General features: G+C 41.0%; 1 protein-coding gene across 1 annotated transcript in view; it reads right to left on the bottom strand.

The window, feature by feature from the left end:
• Positions 1 to 12,867, bottom strand: part of LOC134223736 (MAM domain-containing glycosylphosphatidylinositol anchor protein 1-like) — a 28,823-nt gene extending 15,956 nt beyond the window's left edge. The window contains exon 1 of the mRNA XM_062702929.1: positions 11,884 to 12,867. Coding sequence (XP_062558913.1) covers positions 11,884 to 11,956 — 73 coding nt within the window. The 5' untranslated portion in view covers positions 11,957 to 12,867. The remainder of the gene's footprint in view (positions 1 to 11,883) is intronic.
• Between the last annotated feature and the right edge of the window lie 3,010 nt (positions 12,868 to 15,877).

Raw genomic sequence — 15,877 nt, 5'->3', positions numbered from 1 at the left:
GGACATAGTTGGAAGAGTACCACGATGGCAGTCAACATGGCACCGGACCTTCCACGGGTCAACCCCACACCTCCCGCACTCCTCTCCCACCAACATTCGAATGCATCGAACAGCATCGAACAAAAGTTTAATATTCAAATTACTAACCTGTTCATAGCATATTTATTCACTTCCCGTGATAATGAACATGTTTCTCCAAACGGTCCTATGTATTTCGGCTCGAATTATATCATAAATCAGCAGTTTCGTGCCAATTTATTAGCCGTTCGCGATTTGGTGGGGTTATCACTGCACTTCACTTCTTCTCAAAGGGCACTGGAAAAATCAAGTTTTTACTCACTTCTCCGCACATGAGCAGCCCGAAATGTTGATGGAATGCAAATTAAACATCACTTTTTGAAATCAGTCACTTATTTGAACCGAAAACTTTATATAAACTGCTATTTTTGCCCGAAAAAACGATCAAAAACTGATCGCGGAGCGAATGTAAACACCGGTACCGACAGCAGCAGCAGCATAACTAGGGTGGCTCAAAAATGATTTTGCTCCGCCAGGCTCAGTCGATTATGTTTCATATTTTGGGTGTCGTCCGATGGTTTGGGTCAGTTTGAATAAGGGCTTATCGCACAGGTCGTTTCAGGTTTGTATGACAGTTGATATGGCGAGGTCGAATTTTACATTATTCTGATTGTGCAACTCCGTCATTGGGCGATGGCGAGGGGGAGATCATATGAATGGATGAAATATTCAAGTGCTTCAACTCCATAGACAATGCATATTGAATGGCCGTTCCAATAGTTGAAAGTCGGTTTTAATCGAGGTTGCGAGTCTTTAGCATGATAATTAGGCTTCTCAGAAGGCATCAGTGAAACGTGTAATTTAACAAAATACCCAGAATTTGTCTATATCTATCGCACCAGGGGCAGATACTTCAAACAAAAAGTGTGACATGGGGGTGAGTGGGGTATAAAATGCTATTTTTAGCGTTACGTAATCAATGGATCTTTCCTGCGGTGCGATTTTCGTCCAGTGAAGTCTCTGGAATGTTGATTTCAGCTATTTGGATTCTCTTTTCGCCAGGAGGCGCTGTAGCCAGTGTAATGAAAGGTTTAGTTTCCCATACTAGTTTTCATACAAACCGGCTTGTGCTCTACCAGTTTTTGTTCAATTCGGTTTTTGGAGGACACTCGAAGCATGGGACGGAATCGAGTGAGCGTGTTGGAGCTGGGTCGTTTTTTGAACCACCCTACTAATATTTTATGTTTTTTATAAATACGTCACCAATACTACTACAGTTTTGGTACTCAACCCACCTTCACCTTAAAGTACGTACGATTTCCTGCCATGATGCATCTCCGAATTTCTCTGCTGGTGGTATCGGAGGTCACCAGTTAGCCCAAGTACACGAATTCTTCAACCACCTCGATTTCGTCGCCACCGATACAAACTCGTGATGGGTGGCTTACGTTGCCCTCTCTCTTCCTATCATGTACTTCGTCTTCGACGTGTTGATGACTAGTCCAAACCGTTTAGCTTCGCTTTTCAGTCTAATGTAGACTTCCTCCATCACCTCAAAGCTACGTGCCATAATATCAATGTCGTCGGCGAAACCAAATAACTGGACGGACTTCGTGAAAATCGTACGATTTCGCGGATCGAATATCTCTCCAGCCATCTTCAAGAGACGCTGCGCCTAGCTGCTCTTCCGTTGGGAGTGCCACTTCCAGCTGCTGCGCGTATTCTTGGGCTAGTCTACCGTCTTGTAGCCGCCCAATGTTAGGCCGCGGCGTCCGACTTCGACGCGTGTTGTACACCGTCGAGAGTTTTGAGCGCAGGCATACTGCAACGAGGTTGTGGTCGGATTCAATATTCGCACTGCGGTAAGTGCGGACGTTCGTGATGTCGGAGAAGAATTTGCCGTCTATTAGAACGTGGTCGATTTAGTTTTCCGTTACTTGATTAGGTGATTTCCATGTGGCCTTGTGGATATTCTTGCGGGGAAGATAGTGCTTCGGACTACCATTCCGCGGGAGGCTGCGAAGTTTATGCATCGTTGGCCGTTGTCGTTCGATACGGTATGCAGACTATCCGGTTTGATGACCGGTCTATACATTTCCTCCCTTCCTACCTGAGTATTCATGTCACCGATGACGATTTTTAAGTCCCGCAGTAGGCATCCATCGTATGTCTGCTCCAGCTGTGCAAAGAACACTTCTTTCACGTCGTCGGGTCGCCCTTCGTGTGGGCAGTGCACGTTGAAAAAACGGCCTTTTATCCTCAGCTTGCACATTCTAGCGTTGATTGGCTGCCACCCAATCACACGTTGGCGCATTTTTCCCAGCACTATGAAGCCGGTTCCTAGTTCGTTGGTGGTGCCACAACAGAAGGTGGCCGCTCGATGCTCGCTTTTCCACACTTTCTGTCCTGTTCAGCAGATTTCCTGTAGCGCTACGACGTCGAAGTTGCGGGGATGTAATTCATCATTGGGCTTGTGCGCTTTGAGCGGCCTACTTGCGGATACATGCAGCTTTTTATAGAGGTTTAACAGAGCCCACTGTCAAACCCCACCACATTCTAGGCAGGCACCACAGATAGGGTGGGTAGGGATCGTCAAGCCCATAGACATAGTTCCTGCTGCCCCCATATAGGCATATAGGCACTAATCTGAAGGGGAGTCGAAAGGATTTTCTCATACTATCACCACAAAAATCAAATGGTATAAACCGTAGCTCTGATATTGACTCGGTAACAGTGAATGTTAAAACCACAGCGTTGCCCACGACCACAACATTGTCCTACTCCTATCTTGTAAACGCTGAAACATACTCAACTCGCAGCTTGTCCCAAAGTGCAACATAATAGGACAATGATAGTATGCCGTGCATTTAGAAATGTGCCGTAATTCGGGGAAACATTGATAATTTTTTTATTGTTTTGTAAACATTTCCTCCTTTTTTCATATTCTTCTATTTTTATTACGAGTACTGCAACATGCAGAACGTATAAGGTTGTTGTTCTTGATAATTCGATTGTTTCAAACTTGTTGTAAAAAAAAGTCGAGTTTTTCGATTGTGGGGTGACTTCGATAATCAATCGTTTCGATGAATTATATTGATCAATTATAATTACGGTAACCTAGCTGTTTATAGAAGGCTCGAAGTCCCATATTGTTACATGTATGTTGTGAACTCTCCATTACTCCACAGACAAACAGACATAAAACGATATCCATTGTTTTCACTAAGTTGGGTAAATCACGAACCAGATGGCGGTAGTGAGCAAACGTCAAACTCGAGCAAATCCTATGCACGCGTCACGGGCGAGTGATTGGGCAACTAATGGTTATTTAAATTGACCAATAAATCAATGAACGATGAAAATTTTTGCGAGTGTTATATCTGTTTGTCCGTGCTTACTCGATATTGAAGAGACCATCGAGTTAGGGAGGTATCGAGATAGAGAACACATCATTATTTTTTTCCCAAAATATCAAACATGTAGAAAAATGGTTTAGGATCATTTGGCCGAATGTCATTTGGACGAAAGGGTCATTTCCCAACTCTCACTTCACAAGTATTACATCTCATTTCTCACCATTCACTTGTTCGGCCAAATGACCCTTTCGTCCAAATGACATTCAGCCGAATAGTTAAATAGTGAAAAGTGAGTAATGAGAAGTGAGAAATGGGATGCTCGAAGTGAGTACAGAATAGTGAAAAGTGAGAACTAAAAAATGGAAATGAGCGCTGAGTAGTGAGATATATGCAGTAACAAGTAGGAAGGGCAGCCCTTACTTTGCACCGTTACATGTGCAAAAACGATCCATAAAAAATGAAAAAGGATCCCTGAATAACATCTGAATGTCCCATAAAACGCTACCATAAATCCATAAAATAGTTCGGGAGATTCCATAAAGAATAATTTTATGATCCATAAAAACTATATTTTGATCCATAAAATTTCAAATTTGCGCAATTTTTATCCTGATGATGATCCATAATTTCAGTAATATGATCCATAATTTTGGTCATATGATCCATAATTTTGATAATGTGATCCATAATGCTTGGAAAGAAGGCCAATAAAACTATATTAATTGATCCACACATTTTTTTTAATCTATGGATCATTTAGCAATATTTATGGATCATATCACCAAAACTATGGATCATTTGAACAAAGTTATGACCAGAATTATGGATCATATTACTGAAATACAAAACCGGGCTGCAAAATGGTGGGTTGACATCAAGGAAGGAGCGCCCAACAGAGCTCTGGTCCCCACAAGTCCCTATCTCACGCTTCCACAAAAATCGAAATGGTGCTGGATGTGAAAAATTTGAGGTGGTAGAAGAATGTGAAAGAAAAACAGAATGATTCACCTAGCGGTGATGGTGCCTTTCTCGTGTACATATTATAAAACAAGAAAACACATAAGAGTAACAAGAAAAGCTCATAAAAGAGGTCAAAATTGCACTTTAGGGAGAAAAATTCAGTTACAGTCAAACCTCCATGAGTCGATATTGAAGGGACCATCGACTCATGGAAATATCGACATGTGGAATAGGAAATCTTTGGAAATCTGTTTGAAGGGACCATCACAGTAACCCAGAAAACATTTTTTAATATGGGATAATTTGCTTCCATGAGTCGATATCGAGTCATAGAACATCGACTCATGGAGGTTTGACTGTATTTCCATCAATTAACTTTTAAATGCATCGCGTTTATTTAAATGCATTTGCCGCAGTTTAAAAAAAAAATCGAGTTCGAATTTTTTTTTTAAAAGGGGGAAAAATGTAGAAAAATTGTGTGTATTTAATTAAGCAGAAATATTCCTTAAATGACTCATAGTGATCCAAAATATTAATTTATTCAATTGTGAAGAAAATATTTTGATAGAAAACGTTTGATAGCTCGACCACATAGGCGAGAAACTCTTAATTATTGTGTTTGCGCCCAACGAAAAGGTTTATTCACATTTAAGCTAAAGCTATGTCCATTTAGAATCCGGAATTATATATTGTATTGCAGCGGTACGGAAAGTGACCGCTGCAAGAATTCTTTTACAGTTGCTGTGGTATAAATTACGATATTTCGATAAACGATATTTCGTGCAGCGAGTCAAAAATTATTCCAGATGGAAGCCGATAGGAGAGAATAAAATCTGCACACCCACGTTGATAATCCTGCTCATCGACGATGGAACCTACGTCAAAATAGATTTCGGACAGCTTCCTAGCCAAAAATTCTTCATGGTGTCGGCACGAGGAGTAGTTCCTGCGAAGTTTAAGTTTGCTTTTTGGACAAACTTGCAAAAAACAGATGATTTTGGCAAGGGATATGCAGCTGTGGATCAAAGACCTAAGTATTTGTGACGAATAAGACGAGTCTAGAAGCTGTACAAGGAGACAAGGATGTCTCAAAAACCGCGATTTACCTTCCATAAAGCCCATAAAGGTCCCGTAAAGTTTTGGTCAGATTTGGCGAGTTGCCACTACAGCCGTAAAATCATCCAGTGGTACCGCGATAATAACGAAGATTTCATCGATAAAAACATAAATTCACGCAACTGCCCACAGCTCCGGCCCATCGAGACAAATGTGCCAAGGAAGTTGACTCCGGAAGGGGTGCAACTTTTGATGAGAGGAATAAAGAAGAAGGTGCAAATTTTTACTAGAAACAAGAATAAATTATTTGTATCAGTATTTTTTCCTTAAAGTACAGTGAAATACCCTGCATTAACCTTATTTGTACGTCAATCCGTTACCGAGATACAGATGATTTTATTATTCCGGATTCTAAATGGACATAGCTTTAATAACTTACTTACTTATTTATGGATCCTGTAACCTCCGGTGGTGCAAAGGGCCGACTTGAAAGATCTCCATCCTGAGCGTTGCCCGGCTATCGCTTTAACCTGTTGCCAGGTTAGATTTCGGTCGACTTCTTTTATTTCTTTATTGAGGCTTCGCCGCCATGAGCCTCTGGGTCTGCCTCTGCTGCGATGTCCCGCTGGGTTCCAGTCTAATGCTTGTTTACAGATTTCGTTTCCGCCCCTACGTAGAGTGTGACCGACCCAGCCCCACTTCCGATCCCGAATTTCTGTTGCTATCGGCCTCTGGTGACAACGACGATGGAGCTCGTTGTTTGAGATCCAATTGTGAGGCCACCAGGCCCGAATTATATACCGCAGGCATCTGTTAATGAACACCTGCAGCCGTTGAGTGTTCTCCACTGATACACACCATGTTTCGCTAGCGTATAGCAGCACAGATTTCACGTTAGAGTTGAAAATTCGTATTTTGGTGCGTTCACTTATCTGCCTGTTTTTCCAGATATTTCTTAAACTCGCAAAGGCAGCCCTTGCTTTCTTGATCCGTGCGCCTATGTCGATCTTGGTACCGCCGTCTGACGCCATTCGGCTACCAAGATATTGGAAGCTTTCAACATTCTCCACTGGTTGCCCGGCTACTATGAAACTGGAAGGAGTCACCGTGTTTACATCCAACGATTTGGTTTTGTTGACGTTGATGACTAAACCTGCCGAAGAGGAGCGCTCGGCAAGGTCGTTGAGCTTACTCTGCATATCAGAGCGCCGTTGCGCGAGGAGTGCAACGTCATCAGCCAATTCGAAGTCGTTTAGGTGCTCCATGGTAATAGGCTACCATAACAGCCCGCGGTTTGGTTCACGGTCAATCGCATCTACCAGAATCTCGTCGATTACGATGAGGAACAGTAACGGTGATAGAATACATCCTTGCCTCACACCAGCTACGACCCGAATAGGGTCGGACAGGACCCCATTGTGCAGCACTCTACACGAAAAGGCCTCGTACTGTGCTTCGATGAGGCCGATGATTTTCTCAGGAACCCCCTTGCGTCTGAGGGCGCCCCACATATTCTCGTGATTGAGACGGTCGAAAGCTTTTTCGTAGTCAATGAATACCAAGTAAAGGGACTCTTGGAATTCATTGACCTGCTCCAGAATGATGCGGAGCGTGACAATATGGTCCACACAGGATCTTCCGGTACGGAATCCGGCTTGCTGCCGCCGGAGAGCCGCATCGATCTTCTCCTGAATCCGGGCTAGGATAATTTTGCACAGAACTTTGAGAACGGTACACAGCAACATAATGCCTCGCCAGTTATCGCATACAGTCAGGTCACCCTTTTTGGGCACCTTCACTAAGATACCTTGCATCCAGTCGACCGGGAAAGTTGCGGTGTCCCAGATATTACGAAATAAACGATGCAGTAGTTGAGCGGATGTCATGGGGTCAGCTTTGAGCATCTCGGCTGATATGCGTTCGACCCCTGGGGCTTTATTCGATTTCATGCTTTGGATGGCTGTTTGAATCTCTAACAGTGATGGAGCTTCGGTATTGACGCGTGTTATACGTCGGATCCTAGGCAGATCATGCCGAGGTGGTGATGGCCTGTCTGGCACTTGAAAAAGTTGTTCGAAGTGCTCGAACCAGCGTTTCAGCTGGTCAGTTGGGTCGGTCAATAACTGATCATTCGCGTCTTTCACAGGCATCGTTGAATTCATCTTCGCCCCGCTTAAGCGTCGTGAGATATCGTAGAGGAGGCGAATGTCCCCGGTTGCGGCCGCTCTCTTTCCTTCGTCGGCCAGAGAGTCTGCCCACGCTTGCTTGTCCCGTCGACATGAGCGTTTTACTTCCTTCTCAAGAGCCGCGTATCGTTGACGGGCTAAGACTTTGGCTCCTCTGGTTTTCGATCACTCTATCGCGGTTTTGGATTCTCTTCGCTCCTCTATCTTCCTCCAGGTCTCATCAGTGATCCATTGTTTTCTCTGGGTGCGCAGTTCGCCCAGATTATTCTCGCTGGTGGCGATGAAGGCATTCTTGATGGCGGTCCATTGGTCTTCCACGCTGCCACCTTCCGGAATATCTGCAGCACGCATCTCCAGTTCTTCAACGAAGGACCGTTTCACCGTGGCATCTTCCAGTCGGCGTGTGTTGAATCGTCGTCCAACTCTTTCCTCCTGCCGACGAATCCGCGCAATGCGCAGGCGTATTTCGCCGATGAGGAGGTGATGATCAGACGCGATATCGGCACTACGTTTATTCCGTACATCAAGAAGGCTCCGTTTCCATTTTCGGCTGATGCAGATGTGGTCGATTTGATTTTCTGTAAAGCCGTCACGGGAGACCCACGTGACCTTGTGAACCGGTCGATGAGGGAAGAGCGATCACCCGATCACCATGTCGTTATTACCACAAAATTCTGCGAACAGCTCTCCGTTTTCGCTCATTTCGCCGAGACCATGGCGTCCCATAATGCGCTCATGGTTCGAGTTGTCGGATCCGATCTTCGCATTGGAGTCGCCCAAACAGATCTTGATATCACCCTGCGGAATTCTATCTACGACTGTATTGAGTTGACTGTAGAAGTTCTCTTTGTCTTGCAGATCGGCAGCATCGGTTGGCGCATAACATTGGATTATAGTAAGGTTTCGGACCCGTGTTTTAAATCTGGCAACGATTATCCCTTCACTTATAGGTTCCCACTTCATAAGCGCAGAGTGTGCTTGAGCGCTTAGTAGGAAGCCAACTCCGCGATGCCGGGGAGCGTGTTTAGCTTTAATAAGCTTGCTTCAATTTTATTTTAAAAAAATGAATTTGTTTCCTATGAGTTTTTTTATATTAATATTTTACAACTAGAATGATGATTTGCATCAGGGACTTCCGTATCTCAATGGTAAGAAGTGCGTCTAAGAAATCATGCTGAATGTCGTTGGTTTAGAATCGTGTGTATGAGATTGGTATTTTAGAACAGGATGAACAATTTCTTATATATATATTATAAAGACATATCTGTAGTCGAATGTTTTGAGTTTCAAAAGGTTTTTTTCAATTTAAAAGCACATGGTAAAAATCTGTTATTAAAACCAAGAATAGGAGCTGTGAACATTAGACCCCTTCATGCTTTCAAAAAGTATCAAGAATTCAACCGGTCAGCCCAGAATTACAATTCTTATGCTAAAATAAGCCTGCTGACAGATTTTCAGCTAATTCGGATAAAATTTCGAGGTGGCTCAAGTCAATTTAGTGTTTTGGGCTATTTTCAATTTTGAAAAAAATCTAACACGAGATATAAACGCCGAAAACCATCCCAACAACCTCTATATGGAAGATTTTGGTGTGCTCTCCAAGTCTTGTGGACATTGTGTTTCATTCCGTTCATGTTTTGACCATGTTAAAGTGATTTCCAAGCTTATAAGTGCATAAAAACACTGTTTCTACTAAAAGTCGTTATTCTACAAAATTCTTGAATTCATGACAAAGCATTGCTAATTTATTATATTTATTTTCCTCTTTTTTCCCTGGACATTTGAATAATATAAGTTCTAATGTTGAATTTACCGTTAAATTAATAAAAATCAGAAGCTGAACATCAATCATAAATTTGCACGTTGGGATTTCGTCAAACAAGTTGTTCGAACAAAGAAACTTAAATTTAACTTGTTACTACGACGCACTACGTGGTAAAAGCATACAGACATATGGTGAAATTAACCAAATTTGGAAGTCGTTTGTTTTTAAGCATCAAAAATGATATGATTTGATTTATGTTTTGTTCGAATAACTTGTTCAAGGAAATCCTAGCGTTCAAATTGATGGCAAATGTTCAGCTTCTTATTTTTAAGAATTTAAAGATAAATCGAACATTAGCAATTATAATACTCAAATGTCCAGGGGAAAAAGAGGAAAATAAATAGAATAAATAAGCAATGATTTGTCATAAATTCAAGAATTTTGTAGAACAACGACTTTAAGGGGGAAGAGTGTTTTTACGCACTTTAAAGCTTGAAAATCGCTTTAACATGGCCAAAACGTGAACGCCAAAATAAAACGAATCGCAATATTCACAAGACTTGTAGAGCACACCAAAAGCTTCTATATAGAGATTGTTGCGATGGTTTTCGGCGTTTTTATCTCTCGTTAAATTTTTTTTCAAAATTGAAAATAGCCCAAAAACACTAAATCGACTTGAGCCACCTCGAGATTTTATCCGAATCAGCTGAAAATTTGACAGAAGGCTTATTTTAGCATAAGAATTGTGATTCTGGGCTGACCGGTTGAATTTTTGATACTTTTTGAAAAATGAAGAAGTCTAATGAACATGCATGCTTAATTGTTATTATCATCATGAAAGATCCAAAGCAGACACTGTCGGATTGAAACCTTCTATGCATTGCATTTCACGCCATCCAGGTTTGCAAATGTGTTTACATTTTTATTATTGTTTTATGTTGGTTATAAATTTGTTCCGCAAATGTAGAAAATGTAACCTGAGTATGTTTTATATCGACTCCACCTCTTGCGCTTTTTTCGTTTTAAATGAGTTATATAGAAGTCTGTAAACTAAAATCCAAGCATTTGAATTTGTTATAAATGTAGCAGGTAATCATATATATGATGTCTTCGATGCATTCATCACCAGACCAACTTTTGTTGCTTCACATTTCAGGCGGATGTACAGTTCTGCCATCTTTGCAAATGTTCGGCCGACAATGTCCATGTCATCCACGAAACAAATAAATTGACTGGATCTGTTGATCCGGCTCTTCGCATGAAACCGTCTAGCGCAATGATGAACAACTAGCACTTTCACTGGATTTTTTTCATTGCCACGATAAATATCGTTGAGAACAAGGTATTTCATAATGAAGTCATCTACAAAATTGAGCTGGCGTGCGACGACTGTATTAACTTATCGAACAAAAAACAAAAAATAAAAATATCGCTTAAAATACCTCAAGTAAGAAAATATCTATATGTATTTGAAATATCGGAATGTCTCTAATCGGGATGCAGGTCGGTACATTGAGAAGACGAATGAATAATAATATGATTCAAATTTTAACTAAACTATCTTTCGAAATTCAAATAAAACGGATGACTTCAGTGAGCCGAACATATAATCAGAATGTCGAACAATAACTCGTTACAAACGGTACTAAATAGCGGTCCAACTGGAACAGGACTAAATTGTAACAATCTTGTGTGATCGACTCGTTTTCTTGGATTTTTTTTTAACATGGTTTAAGAAAACCATAACGCACATATTGGTATTGCAATCAACTTAACTTTCTGCACTGTATAAAAAGCTTTTGTTATTGTCTGATTTTGGATTCTTAAATTGGGGTCGAAAAGCATATATGATGATGTTGAAAATCATCAAGGGACGGATGATAAAAGGGCTAAATAGCGAAAAATGTGTAACTTATGTAGAGAAAAACAAATGGAATTTTCAGATCGGTAAACTGACCGACAGTAGGCTATTTTGGGAAGTTATGTTTATTTTTTGTGGAAGAATTACTCGATTTTTTTATTCTTCTTAATTAAATAAATTATGAAAAATATAAAAACATTTTAAAAAAAATAATTTAAAAAAATAAAAAATAAAACATTTACTATTTATTTTGGTTATTAAGTTATGAAAAATCTTTTTAACAACAAAATTTCAATGTTTCATTGTATTACTTTTGCATTAAAAATTACTAATTCGTTAGATGTATTGGAAAACTATAATTCTATAAAGTTTGCAATACACCCGATTCTTTTTGACACGGGGATGCGTTCCGTGTAAAAAAAGTTTTCAGTTCAAAATTTGAAAATCCGTGTGAAAAAAGTTTTATGATTTCTCGACGAATCATGCAACTTTGCAAAAATTTTGTATGGTATTTTTTTTTCACGGTCTACACGACATGTGAAAATAAAATCGGGTGTATTCCTATAGAAATTAAATTATTATTCGATTTTAGCAATAGGGTAGTTGTTAAATATTCTTTGTTTCTTAATAGTGACTTAATTTTCCTGCCACAAAAGCCAATCAAAAACATTTGTTACTCACCTTGTACAAACAGTATCAACACTAATTTTGATATCAACCGTAGGCTACAGCATCTGGCTCCTTTATCCATCATATTAGTCCAGTGGCTTTGCCGACGATAAGAGAGAAATCCAATTGTTTTGACGGAGCCGTAACATAAACCGAACCCTTTTCAATCAAAGTCACACTTTTGCGCCAGCCGGGTAGATTGAAATCGTTGAACGCTGACGAGCTTGTACTTGACAGTTTATCCAGGCTACCGGCAATATTCTCAAAATCTCTTTGAAGCGAAGCCACTTTTCAAAGTATCGTTGCCCGGCTTTTCAATGAGCTGTATAAGAAAACTTTTGGCATATTCAACCCAACTGGAATCAAATTAGGGTTAACAATTTCCACTTCGACTGCCTTTTGATTATTTTCTCGTTATTAGTATGATGTTTATAAAATAGAATTATTCTGCACTATTCTTCCCTGCACATCTTCAACAGCCAGCACATTTATCGACCCATCGACATAATTTCAATCTATCGATAATTCCATGTAAATTTATCCTGCCTCTTCAATCAGTGTTAACCCGAATATGCTCACTGTTTCCCGTTAAGCATTGTAGCATGCAGAAGCATCATGCATCACTCAGAAACAAACAATCTTTCACCGCTCCAACGCTCTAATGCAATCAACGGCAACACAAAAAGCGCATCCAATGCACAATGCTCTCTCGCGCGCGATACGGTTGAGCTACGATGAACCGATTTGCTTCTGCTCGCGCGTATCCTCGAACGGTTGCTCAGCCGTACTCACGAACAAACGCACGCACGCACGAACGACCCAAACAACGGCGACCTCTTTAACCAATCCTTGCAACTGCAAAACAAACGTCCGCCGGAGCCAGGTTCCTGGTCACAAGAAAACGCGCCAATTTAGCGAGCTGTTAGCAGCAGCCACCACACCGACCGGTCTGAACGTGGATCCTTCGCGCGGAAGACTGATAGGGAGTTAGCACCGGTTGCCAGCTCGAAGCGGTGTGGTTTGAAAGTGCGTGCGGTTTCTTCACAGCTGTTTTCTAGTCAGGCAGAATTATGGTGCGGTCGGTTTCGATGCGAGAATTAGAAATTGAGAGGAAGACTCGTCGGAGAAATATGGTTGGTGAATGGCAAGAGGGGGAATCAACTGTGGCCGCACGTGGCGACGGAACGAGGAGTTTGGTTTCGGTTTTGGTTAGACGTAGGGGAAGTAAGGATGCGTCGAAAGCGGATGAACACAACTGCTCGACTATGCTGTTGTAAGTTGCGCTTTGTTCATTCGGTGGGTAAAATTTGATGGAACTTGTGTGTTAGTGTTGTAATGGGATATCTAAATGCATGCTATATACATATGTACACATTGAATCAATTGCATTATGGTCAGTTGGTCTCCTTTTGATCATTGGCAATGATGACTTTCTAACTATTTTGATGTAAAAATGCAAGGTATGGCGGTTATTAATCAGGTGCTTCCAATCCTATATTATTCTTGGGCAGTCAATACTTAACAACATAAAAAATAAACAAATATAGCACCAATTGCGTCGCTTTTTTTGCTAACATGCGGGCTCACTGCTAAAAAAAATCAGAAGAATAAGAGACAAACAAACATATCTGGAGCGGCAAGAATCGCGTGCTTAAGGACCAGGTTAGGAATACAATCCGGACCTGGTGCCTTATTTAGCTTAAGTTTTCTTGCAACGGCGAAAGCTCATCGTTAGTCACTAGCGGTACCACGTTCACTGACTCGTATGGTGTGGCGGGCCAGTCCGATGAGCTATGCTTCGGGAACAAACCTTCAACAAGCCTGGCTAACATCTCCGGGGATTTCTCAGGAGATGTGCTGTTGGTCCTAGCCATCACTATCCTGTATACATCCCCTCATGGAGTATTATTGGTCTTCCTACACAGCTCTTCAAAGTAGGCTCTCTTACTACATTTGATTTCGTAATTCAGAGCTCTGCTTTCTGTTTGGAACACCTGGCGTCTTTGTAGCCTTTCCGCTTCGGTTCTAGCCCGTCGTAGCCTTCTTTTAGGTTCTGCGAAGATCAGCTATCGTGCCAGCACACCGGTTTACGGTTGCCAATTGACATAGTCCTTCTGGGCAGTGTTACGTCACATGCTGTGTTAGGAAATCGGATAATACCGTAGAGATGATTCCGAAATACTGATCGACTTGAAAATGAATAGCCGTTCCAAAACCTGAAATCAATGAACAAAAAATCACGGAACGCTCTAGATTAATAAACATTGCGGATGGGATAATGGGGTGCTGCCTAAAGGTTTCTTCTTTCTATCGAACTTGTAGATAAATAACCTTTGGATGCATTAAGCACATTAGATCGAATCCAACAGTCCGAATCGTGAAAAGCATCATTACCACTTGAGTTTTAAAGTGAAATTTTTAAGTTTAAGAAATTTTTAAGTACCGTCGTCGGTCGGGGGAGACAATGGGTCAAATATTATAAGAGACCTTTTTGATCGATTTTGTTATCCGACATCCAGAATGTCGGTAACCCTCGACGATATCTAACAATTTTCATATTTTAAGTTACGTAAAGTTTGTTCATGGTGGTGGATAGTGGTGGATGAAGAATAAAATTAACCCAGAGAGATTTGGTCTGCTCATACAAGGAAAGTGATTGACGAATTCGAGAGACACAAAGAAGATGACATGCGATGATGAGAAACAACTAAATCGTTCATGGCAAAAAAGGTTCCGGAAAAATCACATCGCTTTACGGTGGACGAATTCACCATTTTTAAGGGTGTTCCGAATCTTCCAGGGAACCACCCAATGAACACAATGGTCCGTATATGGGTATAAACACCAATTCCATACGCAGGGTTCGGCAGAAAATGGTTCTAAAAATCAGAACGTTTCTGTACAGGTAGACGCAAGGTAGACGTTGGACAACATAAGGATATTATTGTAACACATTACGGATTGTAGTATATTGTGGTTATGATTTTAGTGTTAACTAAAGTATTATTGTTTTGTTGGTTAAAATATGAGTATGGTCAAGTAGCTAAGACACATTCTGATCACACATTGTGGAATCTTGAGAAAAAATTTCGCTTGGTACGCGCGGGGGAAAGCAGTTGTCTTATAATCAATAAAAAAAAAAAGGCCTATTAGTTCCGCCTCCTTGTTGATCGGTATGAGTGCAAATATTGTGTACCCTAACACTCACCATAACGCGTGCCTACAGGGTTAACTTTATTGATTACAAGAAAGCAGCTTTTCCGACCGCGCGAGCGATTTCGTTCGAGATGTCACGAAGAGCAGACAACGGTCCCACCATCGGCATACAGGGTGCGGCATAAAATAATGCGAAAATGTTTAAACTTAAATATTGGGAGAAAATATATAAAGCTTTTTTAGTGTAATGTATTCAACCGTCTAAGACGAATTAAGTACTGTCCATTCAACTGGTGGAATTAAATGGACAGTACTTAATTCGTCTTAGACGGTTAAATATTGGGTTAATTGAGTAGCTCGTGACTAATTACTGTTGAAAGTATATTTGTTTATGTTTACTTTCAAATGTCGCACCGAGAGTTTGTAATTGTTTTATTGTAATTTTGAAAAAAGGTACACAAAAGAAGTGACTACGTACTAGTTTGTTGCTCGCCCAGAAGACGCCGAAAGTGATTTCTATGGTGATAGGATGTCTCTTGGCCACAGTTTATCGCTTTAAAATGTCTCTACATGATGGATCTAAGCAGCGGAAGCCGGGAAGTGGATGCCCGTGCTTTGCACGTATGCCAAACCTGATCAAGTCGGCTGAAGGTTTCCGCTACCTGTTGATGGTGTGTTGATGTTTGTGTGTGAGAGATTCGTCAAATCGTCGTTTGAATCTTTGTTTACAAAAGCAGATAAGTCGTTTTGAAAATTTTGTCTTGAATTTAGTGGACGTGAGGAAGTTCAATCAGCAGCAGAAGAAACAAATACGGATGCCAATGAAATGAAGATTTTTCAACTAACAGAA

Source organism: Armigeres subalbatus, chromosome 3 (assembly GCF_024139115.2).
Source record: "Armigeres subalbatus isolate Guangzhou_Male chromosome 3, GZ_Asu_2, whole genome shotgun sequence".
Lineage (NCBI taxonomy): Eukaryota > Metazoa > Arthropoda > Insecta > Diptera > Culicidae > Armigeres > Armigeres subalbatus.
The sequence above is the reverse complement of the archived record's forward strand: the minus strand, read 5'-3'. Positions and strand labels throughout refer to the sequence as shown.